At 39.1% G+C, this 16868-nt stretch overlaps 1 protein-coding gene across 11 annotated transcripts in view; it reads left to right on the forward strand.

The window, feature by feature from the left end:
• Positions 1–16868, forward strand: part of LOC310724820 (CUB and sushi domain-containing protein 1) — a 368464-nt gene that overhangs the window by 272949 nt on the left and 78647 nt on the right. For all 11 annotated transcript variants that reach the window (XM_083539181.1, XM_083539178.1, XM_083539179.1 and 8 more), the window contains 11 exons: positions 825–941; positions 2702–2917; positions 3151–3339; positions 5154–5323; positions 6772–6928; positions 9731–9922; positions 12350–12476; positions 13930–14132; positions 14466–14657; positions 15442–15580; positions 15874–16061. In XM_083539181.1, coding sequence (XP_083395307.1) covers positions 825–941; positions 2702–2917; positions 3151–3339; positions 5154–5323; positions 6772–6928; positions 9731–9922; positions 12350–12476; positions 13930–14132; positions 14466–14657; positions 15442–15580; positions 15874–16061 — 1890 coding nt within the window. The remainder of the gene's footprint in view (positions 1–824; positions 942–2701; positions 2918–3150; positions 3340–5153; positions 5324–6771; positions 6929–9730; positions 9923–12349; positions 12477–13929; positions 14133–14465; positions 14658–15441; positions 15581–15873; positions 16062–16868) is intronic.

A 16868-nucleotide genomic window follows, 5' to 3' on the forward strand; every position in this document is an offset into this window, starting at 1 on the left:
TACCTTATTTGTCTCACAGTGGGGGAAAAAATGTACATGTAGATTCAGCATTCATTGTGGCCCAAGGCGGAAATAATAACACGCACACAACGCAGGCTTCATTTAATCACTAGCATCACGATAGCCTCAAGAGCTGCATACTATGGTTTATAAAATGGCATGCTATTTCCATATCCATTTCCAATAAACCTGTTTTTACTGTAAATGTGTCAAAAAATCTAATACACTAGCAAGCAAAATAGTTTTGCTCTATAAAGAACCAGAAATGAGACCTTTGTGAGATTACTGAGCTTAGTTCCACATCTGTTTTCCAGTTCGCTAAATTATTTTTCATTTCTAAAATCCTTTTTTTTTTTCTCCTCTCATCGTCACTGACATTTTCTTTATATGTAACTTAGGAAAGGAGTTAGAAGTTTGTTTATGGAATTTATAAAGTGCATATTAGATTCTCGGGCACCGATAAATAGTTTACTGCGTCTGACCCAGATTTCCATATCTAATCCTCCTTGGTTTCTTGTTTTTTTTAACGTCACTACTTCTTCTGGTAATTTTTTTCCACCCAGTCAGAATACTAATCAAATCCAATTTTACAAGGTGGTCCATGGGCTTAATTATCATTGTATTGCATGCTGTTATTGTTAGCAAGAAAACTAAATTGATATACAAGGACGCAGATGAATAATTAGCCGAAGGAGGCTCGGCGTCACATACTCCAGGTGTTAGCAGATTGAGGTGGAGCCCTTTATTACAAAAAATAAGATAAATCAAGGCTGGAACTTTACTAATCAAACACCATATGTGTGCTTTCGCTTCCTTCCTAACAGCTTTATGTGGTGGTTACGTCTATGGGAAAACTGGAACAATTCTCTCTCCTGGCTTTCCAGATTTCTACCCAAACTCTCTGAACTGCACATGGACCATAGATGTCTCTCATGGCAAAGGTAAGTACAGAAGAGAATGTTTTTTACAGCTCCATGACTGAATGAATTGAAAGGAATGATCATTTTAGATACAATTAGACCCTCTTTGCAACAATTAACTGCAAATTACTCTTGGTAATGTCTTTAATGGCCGCTTTATGCCTCATATTAAGATGCATTGGAAAGTCGTATTAGAGCAAACGAGTGCACTAAAAGATCGGAATTCAGCCCACAAAAACACCACATGCAACATTGAACCCTATTTTATTGAGTCTCAATAGTGAGGAAACATGTTTATTAACATCTAAATCAGCAGGCAGAATCAAAGTCAAAGCATGTTGAAGGATAATTTAGACAATACTGAACGAATTTTGAAGTTCTTCCACATCCCACCCCATATCTACACCCATTGCACTGGCTTCCTGTAGCCACTGATCTCTCCATCCTCTACCACTGCTCCACTGATCCCTCCATCCTCTACCACTGCTCCACTGATCCCTCCATCCTCTACCACTGCTCCACTGATCCCTCCATCCTCTACCACTGCTCCACTGATCCCTCCATCCTCATTGCTCCACTGATCCCTCCATCCTCACTGCTCCACTGATCCCTCCATCCTCTACCACTGCTCCACTGATACCTCCATCCTCTACCACTGCTCCACTGATACCTCCATCCTCTACCACTGCTCCATTTAGAGTTATTGGAAAATAGTGAGTAAAAACAGGAACTAGACTTTAGCTGAATGTGAGTGTGGTAAAGTGAGTGTGTAAGAGTGTAGTGAAGGGTGAGCAGGATGGATTGGGACAGACACTATGCATAATGTTCTTTCCTACAACTTAATGAGACATGTCTTCCAAATAATGTGAAGATTGTTATAAAACAACAAACAAACCCAGCCACAAGTTTAACACTTAATGTTAAGCACTACCCATAATGATAAAGTTTATTAATATATGTGTGAGAAACTTTTGTTTGACTGATGCATGAAGCATACAGGATGTGTTTAGCTGAACTTCACAAAGTTCACAGTCTGACATTAATGGCACATGTACTGTAAAGCTTTCATTTAATCAAAAATTCCTCCAGGACTTTAGATTAGATTCCTACATTAGATTGTCTGTTGAATCGGAACCACACGGAACAGCCTTCGCTCCACACGTTCATCAATGACGATCACGACTCTGTCGTTGGTTCACCACTGTTTCTTTCCTTGGAGCTCTTTTGATAGATACTGACCACTGCAGACCAGTAACATCACACAAGAGCTGCAGTTTTGGAGATGCTCTGACCCAGACGTCTAGACGTCACAATTTGTCGCTTAAAGTCGCTCAAATCCTTACGCTCGCCCATTTTTCCTGCTTTTAACATCAACTTTGGGGATAAAATGTTCACTTACTGCCTAATAAATTTTTCCACCCACTAACAGGTGCCATGATTAAAAGATAATCAGTGTTCTTCACTTCACCGCTCATAATCTTATAATGTCATAATGTTATGCCTGATCAGTGTATATGTCTCTGTATAGCTGCTCATTTGTATGATTATATAATCAGGTAATCAAGTGGGAGCAGCACAGTGCGTAAAATCGTTCAGATTTGTGTCAGGAGCTTCAGTTTGGCATATTTCAGTCAACATCAGAGATCATCTTATGTGATCGAAATAATTCCTCTACCTTTCATTACTTCGCCTACTTTCAGAGGCAGTATGATATATATATATATTTTATTATTAGTATTATTTTGTTATTTATGTTTGTTTCTTTACGTATTTTATTGCAGGAGTACAGCTAGTGTTTCACACATTCCACCTGGAGGACTCTCACGATTACTTGCTCATCATGGAGGACGGTAGCCTCAATGAACCAGTGGCTCGACTCACAGGCTCCGTCCTGCCTCCCTCTATCAAAGCAGGCCTGTTTGGAAACTTCAGTGCCCAAATCCGCTTCATCTCTGACTTCTCCATGTCTTATGAGGGCTTCAACATCACTTTCTCAGGTATGAGAGCCAGACCTAACTTTATCGGATTCCTGACAAGTGAAAGCCCTCACAGTGAACTCTGTTTGTTTCTCAAAAGTGCTTAAGAACACAAAAAGTGTACGAAGAAAATATTTTACCCAATATGTTTTAGTCAAGTGAAGTTCCTGATTAAATGAACTACTTCCTGTTGATAGATTGCTGTATGAGTTCAGTGTTAATTTCATTCATAATGCCATGTAATACGCTTCCAGAGTACGACCTGGAGCCGTGTGATGATCCCGGTGTGCCGGCTTACAGCAGGAGGGTGGGCTTCCAGTTTGGCGTTGGGGACTCGTTAGTGTTCTCCTGCTTCCCGGGCTACCGGCTAGAAGGCGAGAGCAAGATCACGTGTTTGGGAGGAGGCAGGCGTGTCTGGAGTGCAGCCCTGCCCAGGTGTGTGGGTAGGTAATACTTTTATCAATCATACTACTATTTACACATAAATAATAATAAAGTGCCTTTATGAAGCTCACTGATTTGCAAAAATACATACAAAAGCAACCATCAGGACCTTGAAGCCAGCATTTCAATTCACCTCATTGGTGTTCAATAGGGTTGAGGTTTAGAGCTCTATAGCAGATCATTCACTCCAACCCATGTAAACCATATCTTCATGGTGCTTGCTTTCTACACAGGGGCATTGTCATGCATGATTGGGTCAAAAGTGAAGAAACAATTTAGTATCACATTCAAAGGAATCCTATACAACTATGTGATAAGGTTGTTGGAGGCAGGAGGTTGGTAGCCTGGTGGTAAAGGCATTGGACTCTGGACCAGAAGGTCATAGGTTCAAATCCCAGCGCCACCAAGCGCCTGGAAAAGGGTCTAGGTGTCTCAATACTTTTGTCTATCTAGTGTCTGTTCTTCAAATAAATAAATAAGATCTGAAGTTTCATGAAAATGCCAAATGGGACATGAATGCACAACTTTTCTTTGAATCTGGTATTGTCTTTACTTTTGAGCATGAAGTCTCTTTTTTTTTTTCATCAAATACGGCCGAAGCAAACGAAAAGCACGATTTACAATGCATTATTAATATCATACCCGAAAGCACGTAACCATCCCTGGTTTCAATTCTCCAAACACCAATTTAAAGGGCATTAAATAACCTGTCTGCAGAGCTGTGTAGGTGAGAGCGACTCGGGTCGTCAGGATTCGAATCTCATCAATGAATGCATCGATGAATCTCTCATTTTTATTAAACTTATTGAATTTATTTCGAACAGAACTTGACAAATTAAGCATGGCGATGTGAAATCATCTCAGTTGCTCATTCTTTTTTAATGGCATTTTAGACAGAAAGTCTAAAAGTGCTGACTGAATGATCAATGGCTATTGTGGAAGGCTTTTACATCAGATTATTACTGTAGTCAATCATTTAAGAGCTGTGTGTGTGTGTGTGTGTGTGTGTGTGTGTGTGTGTGTGTGTGTGTGTGTGTGTGTGTGTGTGTGTGTACACATATGGGTATGTACAAATCCCACGGTTACTCCTAATTGGTGTAATGACTACAGTAATCATTAGTCTTGAATTATTAAGATTTATATATTGTCTATATAAATTTGGCACGTTGCGTCTTTACATACTGGGAAGCAGGAAAAAAAATCTTTTCTGCTTCCATACACCGAATTAGTAGTTATATTCTGGTTTTTATCCGATACCAGAACATCGGCTACGAGAGCACGTTTTCATCCAGATCACTAGAAAAAAAAAAGTTCAGATTAAAGGTAGTCACCACCGCAAGAACTGGAGCAACATCTGCTCATATTCTACAGGCTACAAGCGTGGAATATTAACTGCAAGGACATTTTATTCGAGTGTAGCCCTGGGCTTTTTCGACCAATACCACGCTAACACACATAAAGCCATGTGTTATTTAGCATTCCTCCGAAGTTTGAAGTTGTGATCCATCAAAATGACAAAAGACTCAAATTCCATCTGGTGAAAATCGTCCGAATGGCCTATCAACAGGAAGCGGAGCAACAGCTGTCAGGGTTCTGCTGGCTTAATTATTTCAAGTAGGCACCACTTTTTGTCTGCACCACTACCTTAGCAGGAAGTTAGCGACTTTCCACCAATAACACACAAAGGATTGGGTGATGGAAAGGATGCGATCGTTTTTCAGCCAATTGTTTTGAGCATATTCTTTCACCGCTATCTTTCTCAACGATCATCTTTCTCTCTCTCTCATTTTTGTGCTCATGGGGTTTCGCCCAGCTGAGTGTGGCGCCTCGGCTGTAGGCACCGAAGGAGTTCTTCTGTCCCCGAACTACCCAGCTAACTATGACAACAACCACGAGTGTATTTACCGCATCCAGACTGATACCGGTAAAGGGATCCAGCTCATGGCGAGCAGCTTTCAGCTACGAGATGGAGACTTCCTGCAGGTGTGTTTATCTTTTGCTATATAAAGCTCATTAGGACTTGCTCACGCTGCATTAAGACATTCTGATGTAGATGCTTTTGATGGATTCAATATGGTGTCGGAATATATTTTAGTATGTTAATGTTTTTATTATGTGTAAGGAAAAAACACAGCAGTGTAATTTAATAGATAGTCGTCATCCCGCCCCGCCCCACCCCTCCCCCCACCCGCTCTGTCGAAAGGTTAAAAAGGTCATAATAAAATAACTCCACCATGTTGAGTGTGAGTTTTTTTTTTTTTTTTTTTTACAAAGCATTTGCATTACAACCGCCCTTTCGGCACTCATTTATGCAGGAGCTTCACTTTTTGCGTCATCCGTCTGCTATTTGCCGCACGGCTAACGTGAAAGAGCTTGTAATCCGCAAGACAGCCATACATGTGACTTAGTGAAGACATTAACTATTCATAGATTCATTTAAGATACAGCACTCAAGGCGCACATAGCTTCCGATGAGAAAGGAGATCCCCGAAGAGCACTACGGCCACTAATTACGCTGCGGTGTAAGCATATAAGCTGCAGTTTCTTCGTCGCATTCACGTGCGCAACGATCTTTTTATAGTCTTTCTGCCTGTGGTATTTTCATGAATCCTAGCAACTATTTCCGTGGGAAGACATTACAGTCTTATTATCTCCGCTCTCATTGCATTTGATACAATACTTATCATTGTGGCGAACCCCATTTCGTTCAAACGATTCTACGGTTTAATTTGAGTTGCATGAATAACTCCGCGAGTGTTTTTTTGATGATTGGATGGGAAGATCGGCGCTAGAAATATCTTTCTATCTTTCCATCCAGGCAGAGAATTAAATTCTTACACATCCCGGCAGCGAACTTTTTCAAGCATGGTGCTTGAGTTGCATGAAGTAGTCAGTTAAGGGTTAATGGAGAAAAATTCAGCTTGACATTGATTAATGACCTTTAATATTTCCTGCAATGCTGCGGCTGTGTTTTTTTTGTTGTTGTTGTTCCCACATGGAGCCGACTGTCTCAATATGCTTGTAATATCCAAAAAAAAAAAAATACAATACAGATGTCAACACTCGTTCTAGACTTTTAACAGTTCGCTTGGAAAAAAAATATATATATATGTATCACTTTCTTTTTTTTTTATTTAATGCACTTTTATCAATAGATATTGTTTCATAGCAGATTTTCGAAGATGAACCGGTTTCAAGTTGTTCAAAAGAGCGTAGAAGTTTAGCGCCTATTAATCTAAACCAGACTCAGACTCCTCATCTTCAACACCGATTGTTCATTAAATACAGTGTTCTCATTGTTAAGGTGTTCAGTGAGAAATGCAACCTGTGGTCCTGAGCCTATTGTAGTAGACTGGTGATATTAATTACAGTCCAAAATCCATCCTTAAAGTTCTTGAGTTACTTAGTAGATCTCTTTTTTGTGTTTACAGATTTATGATGGTCAAGACAGTTCATCCAGACTGCTGGGCAATTTTACCCGAGCTGAAATGGCCAACATCGTCATCAACAGTACCTCTAACCATCTGTGGGTTGAGTTCAATAGTAATGGGACAGGAACCAGTAAAGGCTTCAAGCTGATATACAGCAGTGAGTAATTTCCCAAACACGGCTTCGTATTCAGCGTGCACTTGTTTAGACACTGCGGGAGGTTAAACTGTTACTATTATTATTAAATAACGACGTTAAATAGGATGCAGTATTTATTTATTGATTGATTAAACTGCTGGGAATAATTGTTTTGAATTGATTTAGTTCAGAAACCATAATCATGAGTCATTTAGGTGCGATAGAACAGCACGTTCAGTGATTTGCCAAAAATGTATTATTACATTGCAATTACTATTTATAGTTAAAATAGATGATGAGAAACATCCATGAGAACTAGTTAGATCCACCTTCTCTTTTTTTTCTCTGTCTATTTGATGTTGATGGGACAAAAGGTTGAGAAAAAGCACGAAGCTTCCCCAGTAGTGGAAAAACACAAATTGCTGAAAATGGAGATTGTAATGTGTAATAAACATCAACTCATAGACATCTTCACACTATCTATAATTTTGGGCACTTCAGAAGGTTCCATTTCTGTGTCAGCATTTAGAATCATATGGGAATTTTGTGGTACATTAATGGCCAGCATGTGGGCAGTTAAAGGGAAGGTTTTTCTTCGTCATCAGATCTTTCCTTGACTTCCTCATTTAATTTAATATCATTATAGTTTTCCATAGAAATTGTAAACTGGGTGTGAACCCATACCTTTTCACGGTCTTCTTCTGCATTAAGTGTCGGTTTTCTTCATTTTTTTAGCTTCTTAGACAGATGCTTATAGGAGTCAGTCCAAGTTTGGTGTGTGATAAAGTTTTCAAGAGATGGAGAATTTATTGTCATAAAACATTTTAGCACATCACTGTGCTAAAATACAAATAATGCTGTACTGAATTTATATTCAGAAAAATACAAATAATTTTATATATACAGTGGTGTCCTGATTTTTTATTTTTTTGCATCAAACTAATTTAAATATTAGTAAAAGGTAACACAAGTGAACACAACTTGGTTTTAAAATGAAGGTTTTTATTATTGAGGGAAAAACACAGTCCAAAACTACAGAGGAGAAAAGTGGGAATAACCATTTTTCCTGCATGTCCTCTGTGTGGAGCAGTCGGAACACACACTCTGTTCCAGGTCGTCTGCTTTTATGAGACCCCTGGATGTGCTTTAGCATGCAGTTAGAACATAGGAAATAAAATGCGTTCCACATCTACAGGCAAATGAGCGGATAAAAAGACGATCTTTTAACTCAAGCATATGTTGTACCAATATGAATTCCGAACAGCCTGCTCTGGGCTGCTGCGGTTACCGCGGTGGGCAGGTGCGATTTTTATGGAACAACCTTTATGTCATTATTAAGCAAGAATCAGTTTCTACCTACTGCAGCTTAAAAGGTTTTTTTTTTTTTTTTTTTTTTTTTTTTTACGTTTTTAGCATTTTGGTTCACTGACAGGGGTAGAAAACAAAAAAACTTTCTCCACTCTTTCTTAGGCATTTAATGATCGTGCAGAACAACATCCCCGTACGTGGACATTTAAAAAGGAAGCGATAGAAACGTTGCGCATGTTAAATATCATCAGCAAGATTTCAAGCGTGAAGTGAGCAGAAGAAACTTCACATTTCATCTCCACTGCTAACAAACTGATGATTATAGAAGGTTTTACATTAAGGTTTACCTCTGAAATAGGAGTTAACAGGTACAAACGAATGAAACATTGGCCTTTATACACCATACACTATAACTACTACAACCCAAAACCTACATGAGCATGTTTATTGCTGAAAGCTGGATTAAAAATAGAAGGGCAACAGAATAACAATGCGCACCTGTATAACAGGGTTCAGTCAGTTATGGATTTTTTTTTTTTATTGATTAAATAAAGTCACTTAAGGTTTATTTTTTTTTAGCAAAACCTCACTGAACACACATTTAACAGGGAATGTTACTCATATTATATATTCCTTTATTAATGCTGAAGATCATTGTTTGTTTCTATCGACTTTTACTGTAAAATAATGCTAGTTAAAGTGCTGTGAAATCACCTCTGGAGCTGAGAAGGTTTTGGCAGTGATCACCAGCCGTCTGAGTGAGATACCAGAGCTGTACTCACTAAACGAATGTAATATAACAATCTGATTTACTCTAAACAGGCATAACATTATAACATGATGAGCTGTGAAGTGATTAACACTGATTACCTCTTCATCATGGCACCTGTTAGTGGGCAGGGAGTGAACATTTTGTCCTCAAAGTGGATGTGTTTGAAACAGTAAAAATGGATTTGAGCGAGTTTGACAAACTGTGACGTCTAGACGACTGGGTCAGAGCGTCTTCAAAACTGCAGGGTCTTGTGTAGCTTAAGATGCTGAAGAAGTTCATGCTGTTAGGCAGGTGGTCATAATGTAATGCCTGATTGGTGTATAAACTCGTAGTAAAGCTCATTCTCTTGCGTAGACATGACTGAGGTAATTCTGCCTCTGTAGAGTTCAGGTATAGAATTTCTCGCTATTTCTGTCTAATTTCTTGTATTTACAGTCATCATGTCTATAATAAAGTATCTATTGTTACTAAAGCTTTTTTATTTTAATCTTTGTATCTTTTAATACCTTCTCATTATCTTTAAATTCCACTTATGTGGATACTATTTCACAGGTCCTCCTTATCCTGATCCTGTTCAAAAAGAAATGCACAAGTTTTATTTTGGTTGCTACGGTAATGCGAAAGACTCCTTGAATATCTGATCGGCAGACTGTAAATTAAGCGAACAGGAGTTTTGTCCAGCCTTGGTTTTATTCTAATGAACTTTTTCCTCACCCCCTTCTGTGTTCTGTGTCATTGATCAGGCTTTGACCTTGTGAAATGTGAAGAACCGGGCACTCCTAACTACGGCTACAAAATTCAGGATGATGGTCATTTTGCCAGCACGTTTGTTCTGTACAGCTGTAATCCTGGTTACACGCTGCATGGCAGCAGCACACTGACCTGCCTAAGTGGAGACAGACGGGTTTGGGATAAACCCCTGCCATCATGCGTCGGTAAGTTTGCAGGTTTTATCACGTGAGGATGGAATTTTGTAAATAAACTGTGGCTAATAATTCTACTACTAACCATAGCCTTAACAGTTGTCTCAATATTTTAATGGATTAAGACCCTGTGGCATCACGCAGATTTATAGTTCTCTTCATTGCAGTTCCATCTTTAGCAGGTATATAAATATAGATTCAATTTATTAAATATAATTACATTGAATATAATTAGAATTATACTCATCCTTTTGACCTGTTTTAGCCTGTGGATTCAGAACCTATACTGGGAGCTCTGGGTGCAAGACGGGAACTTTCTAAGAACCTCAGGTCTTTCATTAAAGGCTATGGATGTGAATCCCTCCCTTGGCTTTCACATAGTGTAGCTCTCTATCTGTTTTCTTTCCTATAAACTGGATTCATGGCTCATTTTGCAAACAAGTCTCATATAGGAGTTTTCATGAGTGCAAGACATTAAGTCTGGTGTTACCTACAGTATCAGACAGAATCAGAATCTATTTGCAAGAGATATTTTTTTCGGACACAGAGTATAAACACGATCCAGAATCCAAAATATACAATTCGAGCGTGATCCAGAGACAAAATTCGCCAAGTGGAACAGCCGAGGCACCTTCTTTGACACCAGTTATCAATTCATTACGTGGTTTCCAATTTATGAGAACGCAATCCAGACGAAGGGCATCAGGAAGCGACTGATAAGAGTTCGAAGGACAAAAGATCACTGGTTCCCTGGAGAATCTTGAAAGAAGGAAGATAGAAATGTAAGACCTTGCAATGAGTAAATGTACGAGAACAATTTATATCGTCTAAAACCAGGAAGTGATCCACAAGTCGCATTAAAGGTCGCATTGTAAGTCTGACCTCTGCTGGCATAAAGACTGTCCTGTGCTCGTTCCAGAACACTTATATCCAATCTGCTCATATTGAAGATATTTTTTTACACATTGCCACCTCACTGTATGAGTCTTTCTGTATGATTTCTAATCCCTCCATCCAGTGTCAATTAGAAAATTTCCCTTTTTGTGCCTGGTAAAGCTTAATTCCTATTTCTTGCTTGTGTTGTTTATAGTTTACTTATAAGTGATCTAAATTTATATTCAGATTAGTGTTTAGATGCTTCGTAATGATGTCTATAGTTGACAACCATGTTAAAAACTGGATAATATAAAGATTGTCTAGAAGACTTTATACCAGGTATAATTAATCGATTCATTTTTTGGTCAGCATTTCAATACCAATTTTTAAAGTCTGAATGTATTGAAAATCGCAATCAATCTCTTTTTAAACCAAATCATTTTGCTCAAAATGATTGCGGCTTTGTGTTACTGTACATTTCCAGATAAAGAAAAAAAAACAGTAGCTCCTAAAATAGAAAATATCATTTACATTTGCTATAATGTGATGATTCTGGACTCCACTGTGGTGTCACATGATCTGACGAGGACTATAATGAATGCATTTAAACTGCTACTCCTTACTTTCCTTGTTTCTGAAAATGCACAAAGATTTGGGTACACAGTGTTTTCTAGTTTTAGCATGAAAATTCATAAAGGCTAATTATATTACAGTGTGCATCCGTGTGGGAATACCCGAGTGCATGGAGCAAAAAAAAAAAAAAAAAAAAAAAAACAAAGAAAAAACTCCTGGAAAGGGAGAGAAAGATTTCTCTTAATTCAGAATCAACAATCGTCTGCAAGTGCTTCCTTAAAACAGCACAGCAGTCTTCACACAAGTGAAAAGAGACACATGGCGTTGTTCCACATCGCCCTAATCCCAGTTCCCTAATTAAAATGGCTTGAATGAGATATACTGCAGGTGCTTGGCGTGGAAAATGGATGGTATTGCCCAGAGCGGTCATTGTGGTCCTTTGTTTGAATAAGTCAGCATAGTAAAGCAAGTTCCCTTCCCTTTTTTCCTTTCTCCTTCCCTTCTAGAAGAGATTGCGATGTACACTCTTAGGAGAAAATAAAGGGTTCTTCAAGGATTCCTTGGACAGTTAAGAGCTTTCGGCTTTCGAAATGTAAAAAAAAAACAAATCAGGGACAGAGTGCTAGGCTGAAAAATTGACATGACCACAGGACTGACAGATATATCAAAATATGATCATTAGATCATAATCAGTATTATCATTTTCTTATTGGATGTGTCTCAAAGGTTTGTGAATCCACTTTCATGGACATATGTTTGTGTTTTAATTTGTTTACAACCCCTGGTACAACCCAGCAAGTAAATTCTCATTGCCTCACAAGGACAGCAAGTGTTTTAAGAAGAGAGATAAAATAGTAAAAAAAAAAAAGAAACCTGGGCTTCAGAGGAAAGGGATTAGGGGATTAAAAACTAATAGTTTGTCATGTAGAAGGTAAAAAAAAAAGCAGTTTGTATATTGAATGATACATTTTTTTGCCCTCGCTTCTCTAGCGGAGTGTGGAGGACACATCAGTGGCGCCACATCTGGTCGCATCCTGTCTCCTGGCTACCCTGCGCCGTATGACAACAACCTTCATTGCACCTGGTCCATTGAGGCTGATACAGGGAAAACCATCAGGTAAAGCGGTTCACATCCATGAGCCATGAATTACCTTCTTGCAAACAGGATGTGTGTTTTTTTTTTTTTTTTTTTACTGCACCCCTGTTAATTCCCATGTAATTCCCACGCAACTCATAACATGGCATGGTGATTGCATTGGCACCCCGCTAAGAGGCCTATTGCCGACTGGCATCTGTTCTTTCAAGTCCATTATCGTAAGAGTCAAGGGAGAAATAAAAGAAGGGAAAAAAAAAAAACAGAACACTGAACACAAGCAAAGATAATCCAATTAGACGTTTGAAAAAGGGCAGAACATTGATTCAATTTAAAACAAGCAATTGTAGCAAAGTGGTGATTCGACAACACTGTTGCAGACGCTTCATCCCTATTCACATTAGGAATCTTACTTCGGAGGCGATCTCTTAATACACAGGCCTCTCCGGAAACGTGTTCACCTGACAAAAACAGAAAGTACAAAGATGTCCGCCCACGTCTCCCTAAGAACCAGTTAGTGTTTTGACTACTGCTGATTAATGGTTTGTTGGCCGTGTTTTCATTCCTACAACATTACTGTAGTTGATGTGAGAATAAACCCCGGCCCTGTTCGATCTAAATAATCAGAGCCGCAATTTGCAGAATGAAATTGGATAGCCAAGGGATATTCATATGGTGGTATGAGAGCTCATAAAAGTATTTTTATATATACAGTATATGTATCTATGTATGTATATATATATATATATATATATATATATATATATATATTTTTTTTTTTTTTATTATTATTTTTAATTTTTTTACGGAGATCAGGTATCACTGCGTGTACTTTGTAACTTCACTCGAGTTAATACTATGAAGTGAGGGCGCAGAATATAATTGAAATAAATGCATTTTCACTGAAACGTCCTTCATAAAGTCAATTCGTATGTTGAATGTTACGGCGCTCACTATAACAGTCTGTCTGGAAGTTTTAATGCTCAGGCTTGCTCTTAATAATTTACACCGTCTCGCCAAAAATGTTTGTATTAGAAAACATTAAGGATTATAGACTTGGAAGAAAAAGCTTGGAGGGGTGTGGAAGATAAATAAAGCTCGTAGTGTTACTTTTGGAACAAAAACACAATACTGGACAATGCACGAATACTGTACATAAGGGACATCCATTTTTCTTAAGGATTGTCAGCAGCACTGTAGTAGCACTACATTAGGAAAGTTGTAGCTCAGTGGTTAAGGCTCTGTTCCACCCGTAACCTTAAAGTGCTACAGGGGCACTGTATCATGGCCGACTCCAGCTTCTTAAATCGCTACACAAAAACAGAAAATATGACAAATATAAATCATCTTTCTTATCACTATTAGAAACTCTTCCTTGGGGTTTTCAGTTGGTTGTATGTAACTATTCAAATGTGACCAAATCTAAGCTCAGCTTCCTGATAAGAAACTCTTGCTCTTGTGTGTTCGACATGTTTAGCCTCCATTTCATCGTCTTTGACACGGAAGTGGACCACGACATCCTAAAAGTGTGGGACGGCCCAGCCGAGAACGGCATCTTACTAAAAGAATGGAGCGGCTCGCTCTTACCCGAGGATACGCACAGCACCTTTAACATCCTCACGCTCCAGTTCGACAGTGACTACTTCATCAGCAAATCTGGCTTCTCCATCCAGTTCTCTAGTGAGCAACTCCTACTCTTTCTTAGCTCCGTTCTTCCTGTTTCATCACTCTGGTGGTTTGCATGATCCGATATTCTCTCTGTAGTTTCCTTTGCGCTCGCTTTAGTACAAACTGCACAAAAAATATATATAACGTAGACGGAAAGAGGGGGCAGATATGAGGTTTGCTTCTCTTTTAGAAAAGCAGCAGAGATCATATGGACGCTGTCTCAAAGCATGGCATATTTAGAGGGGAGAGATGAATAAGAAACTTCCGATAAGTCAACCATGTTCTATGTTTTTACGCCACATCGTCTTTGAAATAATAATCCCCAATTTATGCTTATTACCCAAGCTACAACAGCTACCACGTGCAACGATCCAGGCATCCCTCAAAACGGCTCTCGCTACGGAGACAGCAGAGAGCCAGGAGATACTATTTCCTTTCAGTGTGATCCAGGGTACCAGGTTCAGGGAGTGTCTGAGATTACCTGCGTTCAGCTCAACAACCGCTTCTTCTGGCAGCCTGACCCCCCGACATGCATAGGTGAGTTCAGCTAACGTTTTCCATTATGCCCATTTTCACACCGGCTGTTTATGAATATCGCAGAAAATAGGCGGTCTTTGACATCGCAATTGTTTCCCCTCGCACGTAGGCCGCTTTTCAGGAATTTCTTTTAAAACAGATGTAATATCCAGCGTGCACAGCTTCAGCACAGAGTCACGCTGCTAGCTAGTTTATGGCTTTCGAAATTACAGTCTTGCCTGCTCACTTTACACTAATTGTTTGGTGCTGTTGGGTAGGTTGAACGTTATTGTCTAGAATGCTTTGAGAAGATTTATGCAGCATGGAGTTCTTTTTGTTGAAATTCGGTGTACTGCCCAGTGCAGTTGCCATGTTACTGCAGTGAAATCACTAACTGCTTGTGCGGGTCATCAGGGCTGTTTTTGTCGCTAGTGACTGAAGATGATATTGCTTAGATCACTGTATCTGATGCATTAATAAATACTTTCAAGATCCTGAAGTAACATTTACATATCCTTTCAGAAAATTGTATCAAGGATCATTAAGTCCTCTTGATAAGCACCTGGTTTAATCGATTGCCCTGTGTTTTTTTTTTTCTGAGAGTTCTTCACCTGTTTCTTGCTGTTATTATCCACTGGATAATGAACCTGGAGCAATCAGTGCTTAATCAATTCCACAAACATTGCTCATCTTTTGTGTGTGTGTGTGTGTGTGTGTGTGTGTGTGTGTGTGTGTGAGTGAAAATGTGTGGGTTCTTTGAAGCCTCACATTAAAGCTCTAACGTGCGCTCCCCTTGTTGTGATAGCTACCTGTGGAGGCAATGTGACAGGACCTGCTGGAGTAATTCTATCACCAAACTACCCTCAGCCGTACCCGGCAGGAAAGGAGTGTGACTGGCGAATAAAAGTCAACCCAGACTTTGTCATTGCTCTCATTTTCAAAAGGTAATGCGCTCACTCCCGGCTGGATGCCGCTTAGTATAAGGCCAGCAGATGGTCACAGGACAAACTGGTGTTCTGTTCTTATATATTATGGTGTCCATTAATTCCTGGGGCAATAGAATCCTATCCACCATTCCTACCTTCTCCCTGTTGTATCAACACACACGTGTAATAACTTGAAATTTCTATAATATATGTTCAGTGTAGATCTCAGGCACTCTATTCATTCGATTAAATGGTTATCTCTTAGATGGTCTTGACAGTCATCATTCAGGTCTCGTTTTCTCATTGTGCAGCTTCAACATGGAGCCCAGCTATGACTTCCTGCATGTCTACGAGGGTGAGGACTCCAACGGTCGACTGATTAGCAGTCTTCAGGGAAGTCAGGCTCCCGAGCGCATCGAGAGCAGCGGGAACAGCCTCTTCTTGGCATTCCGCAGTGACGCCTCGCTCGGAATGTCCGGCTTTGCCATCGAGTACAAAGGTAAGTGTGATATATTGTTTATACATGATGATTATTGCATCCCACCAAACATTGAAAAGGTCCATTTAAAATTTTGGCAGACACAGTGATTCAGAAAAACTTACAATTTTATATATATATATATATATATATATATATATATATATATATATATATATATATATATATATATATATATATATATATATATATATATGTGTGTGTGTGTGTGTGTGTATCTAATGAGCACATGAAGGTTAAGAGCCTTATTTAGGGGCCCAGCACTGGCAGATTGGTAGTGGTAAGATTTGAACTAAAAACCTTCCACTACATTAACTGCAGCAGAATCTTGAGAAAGGGGAAAGCGTGAGCGCAGTCCTAAACATTGACCTGACTAATAAACTAGATAACCAAAAGTATGTGAAACCTGACAATGATGAAAAGTGACCTGTGATTATGTCATAATTGTTCGTTATTATTATCATGGGTACAGAACCACAACTACAGTGCTGAGCTTCCACTCTTACAAAGATTAAGCACAAAATTGTCTGCAATGTCTTTGTATAGAGTAGCATAAGGATTTGCTGTCACTGGAAATCACGGTGTAAGGACCCGACCTGTTCCAGCATGACAGTGCTGCTCAATAAACGCAGAGTGTGCCAAGCTTGGTGTAGAAGAGCGCAAGTGACCTACAGAAAAAGGAAAAAAAAAACTTAACAACCTCCCAAGTTTACTAAGCCTTTTGTAGCTGAGTGTGAACAAATACCAAAATAAAGTTCCAAAATCTAGTGGAGGGCATTTCCAAAAGAGTGGAGATCAAATCCATTT

The sequence above is a fragment of the Silurus aristotelis genome (assembly GCF_946808225.1).
Source record: "Silurus aristotelis genome assembly, chromosome: 4".
NCBI classification, from domain to species: domain Eukaryota; kingdom Metazoa; phylum Chordata; class Actinopteri; order Siluriformes; family Siluridae; genus Silurus; species Silurus aristotelis.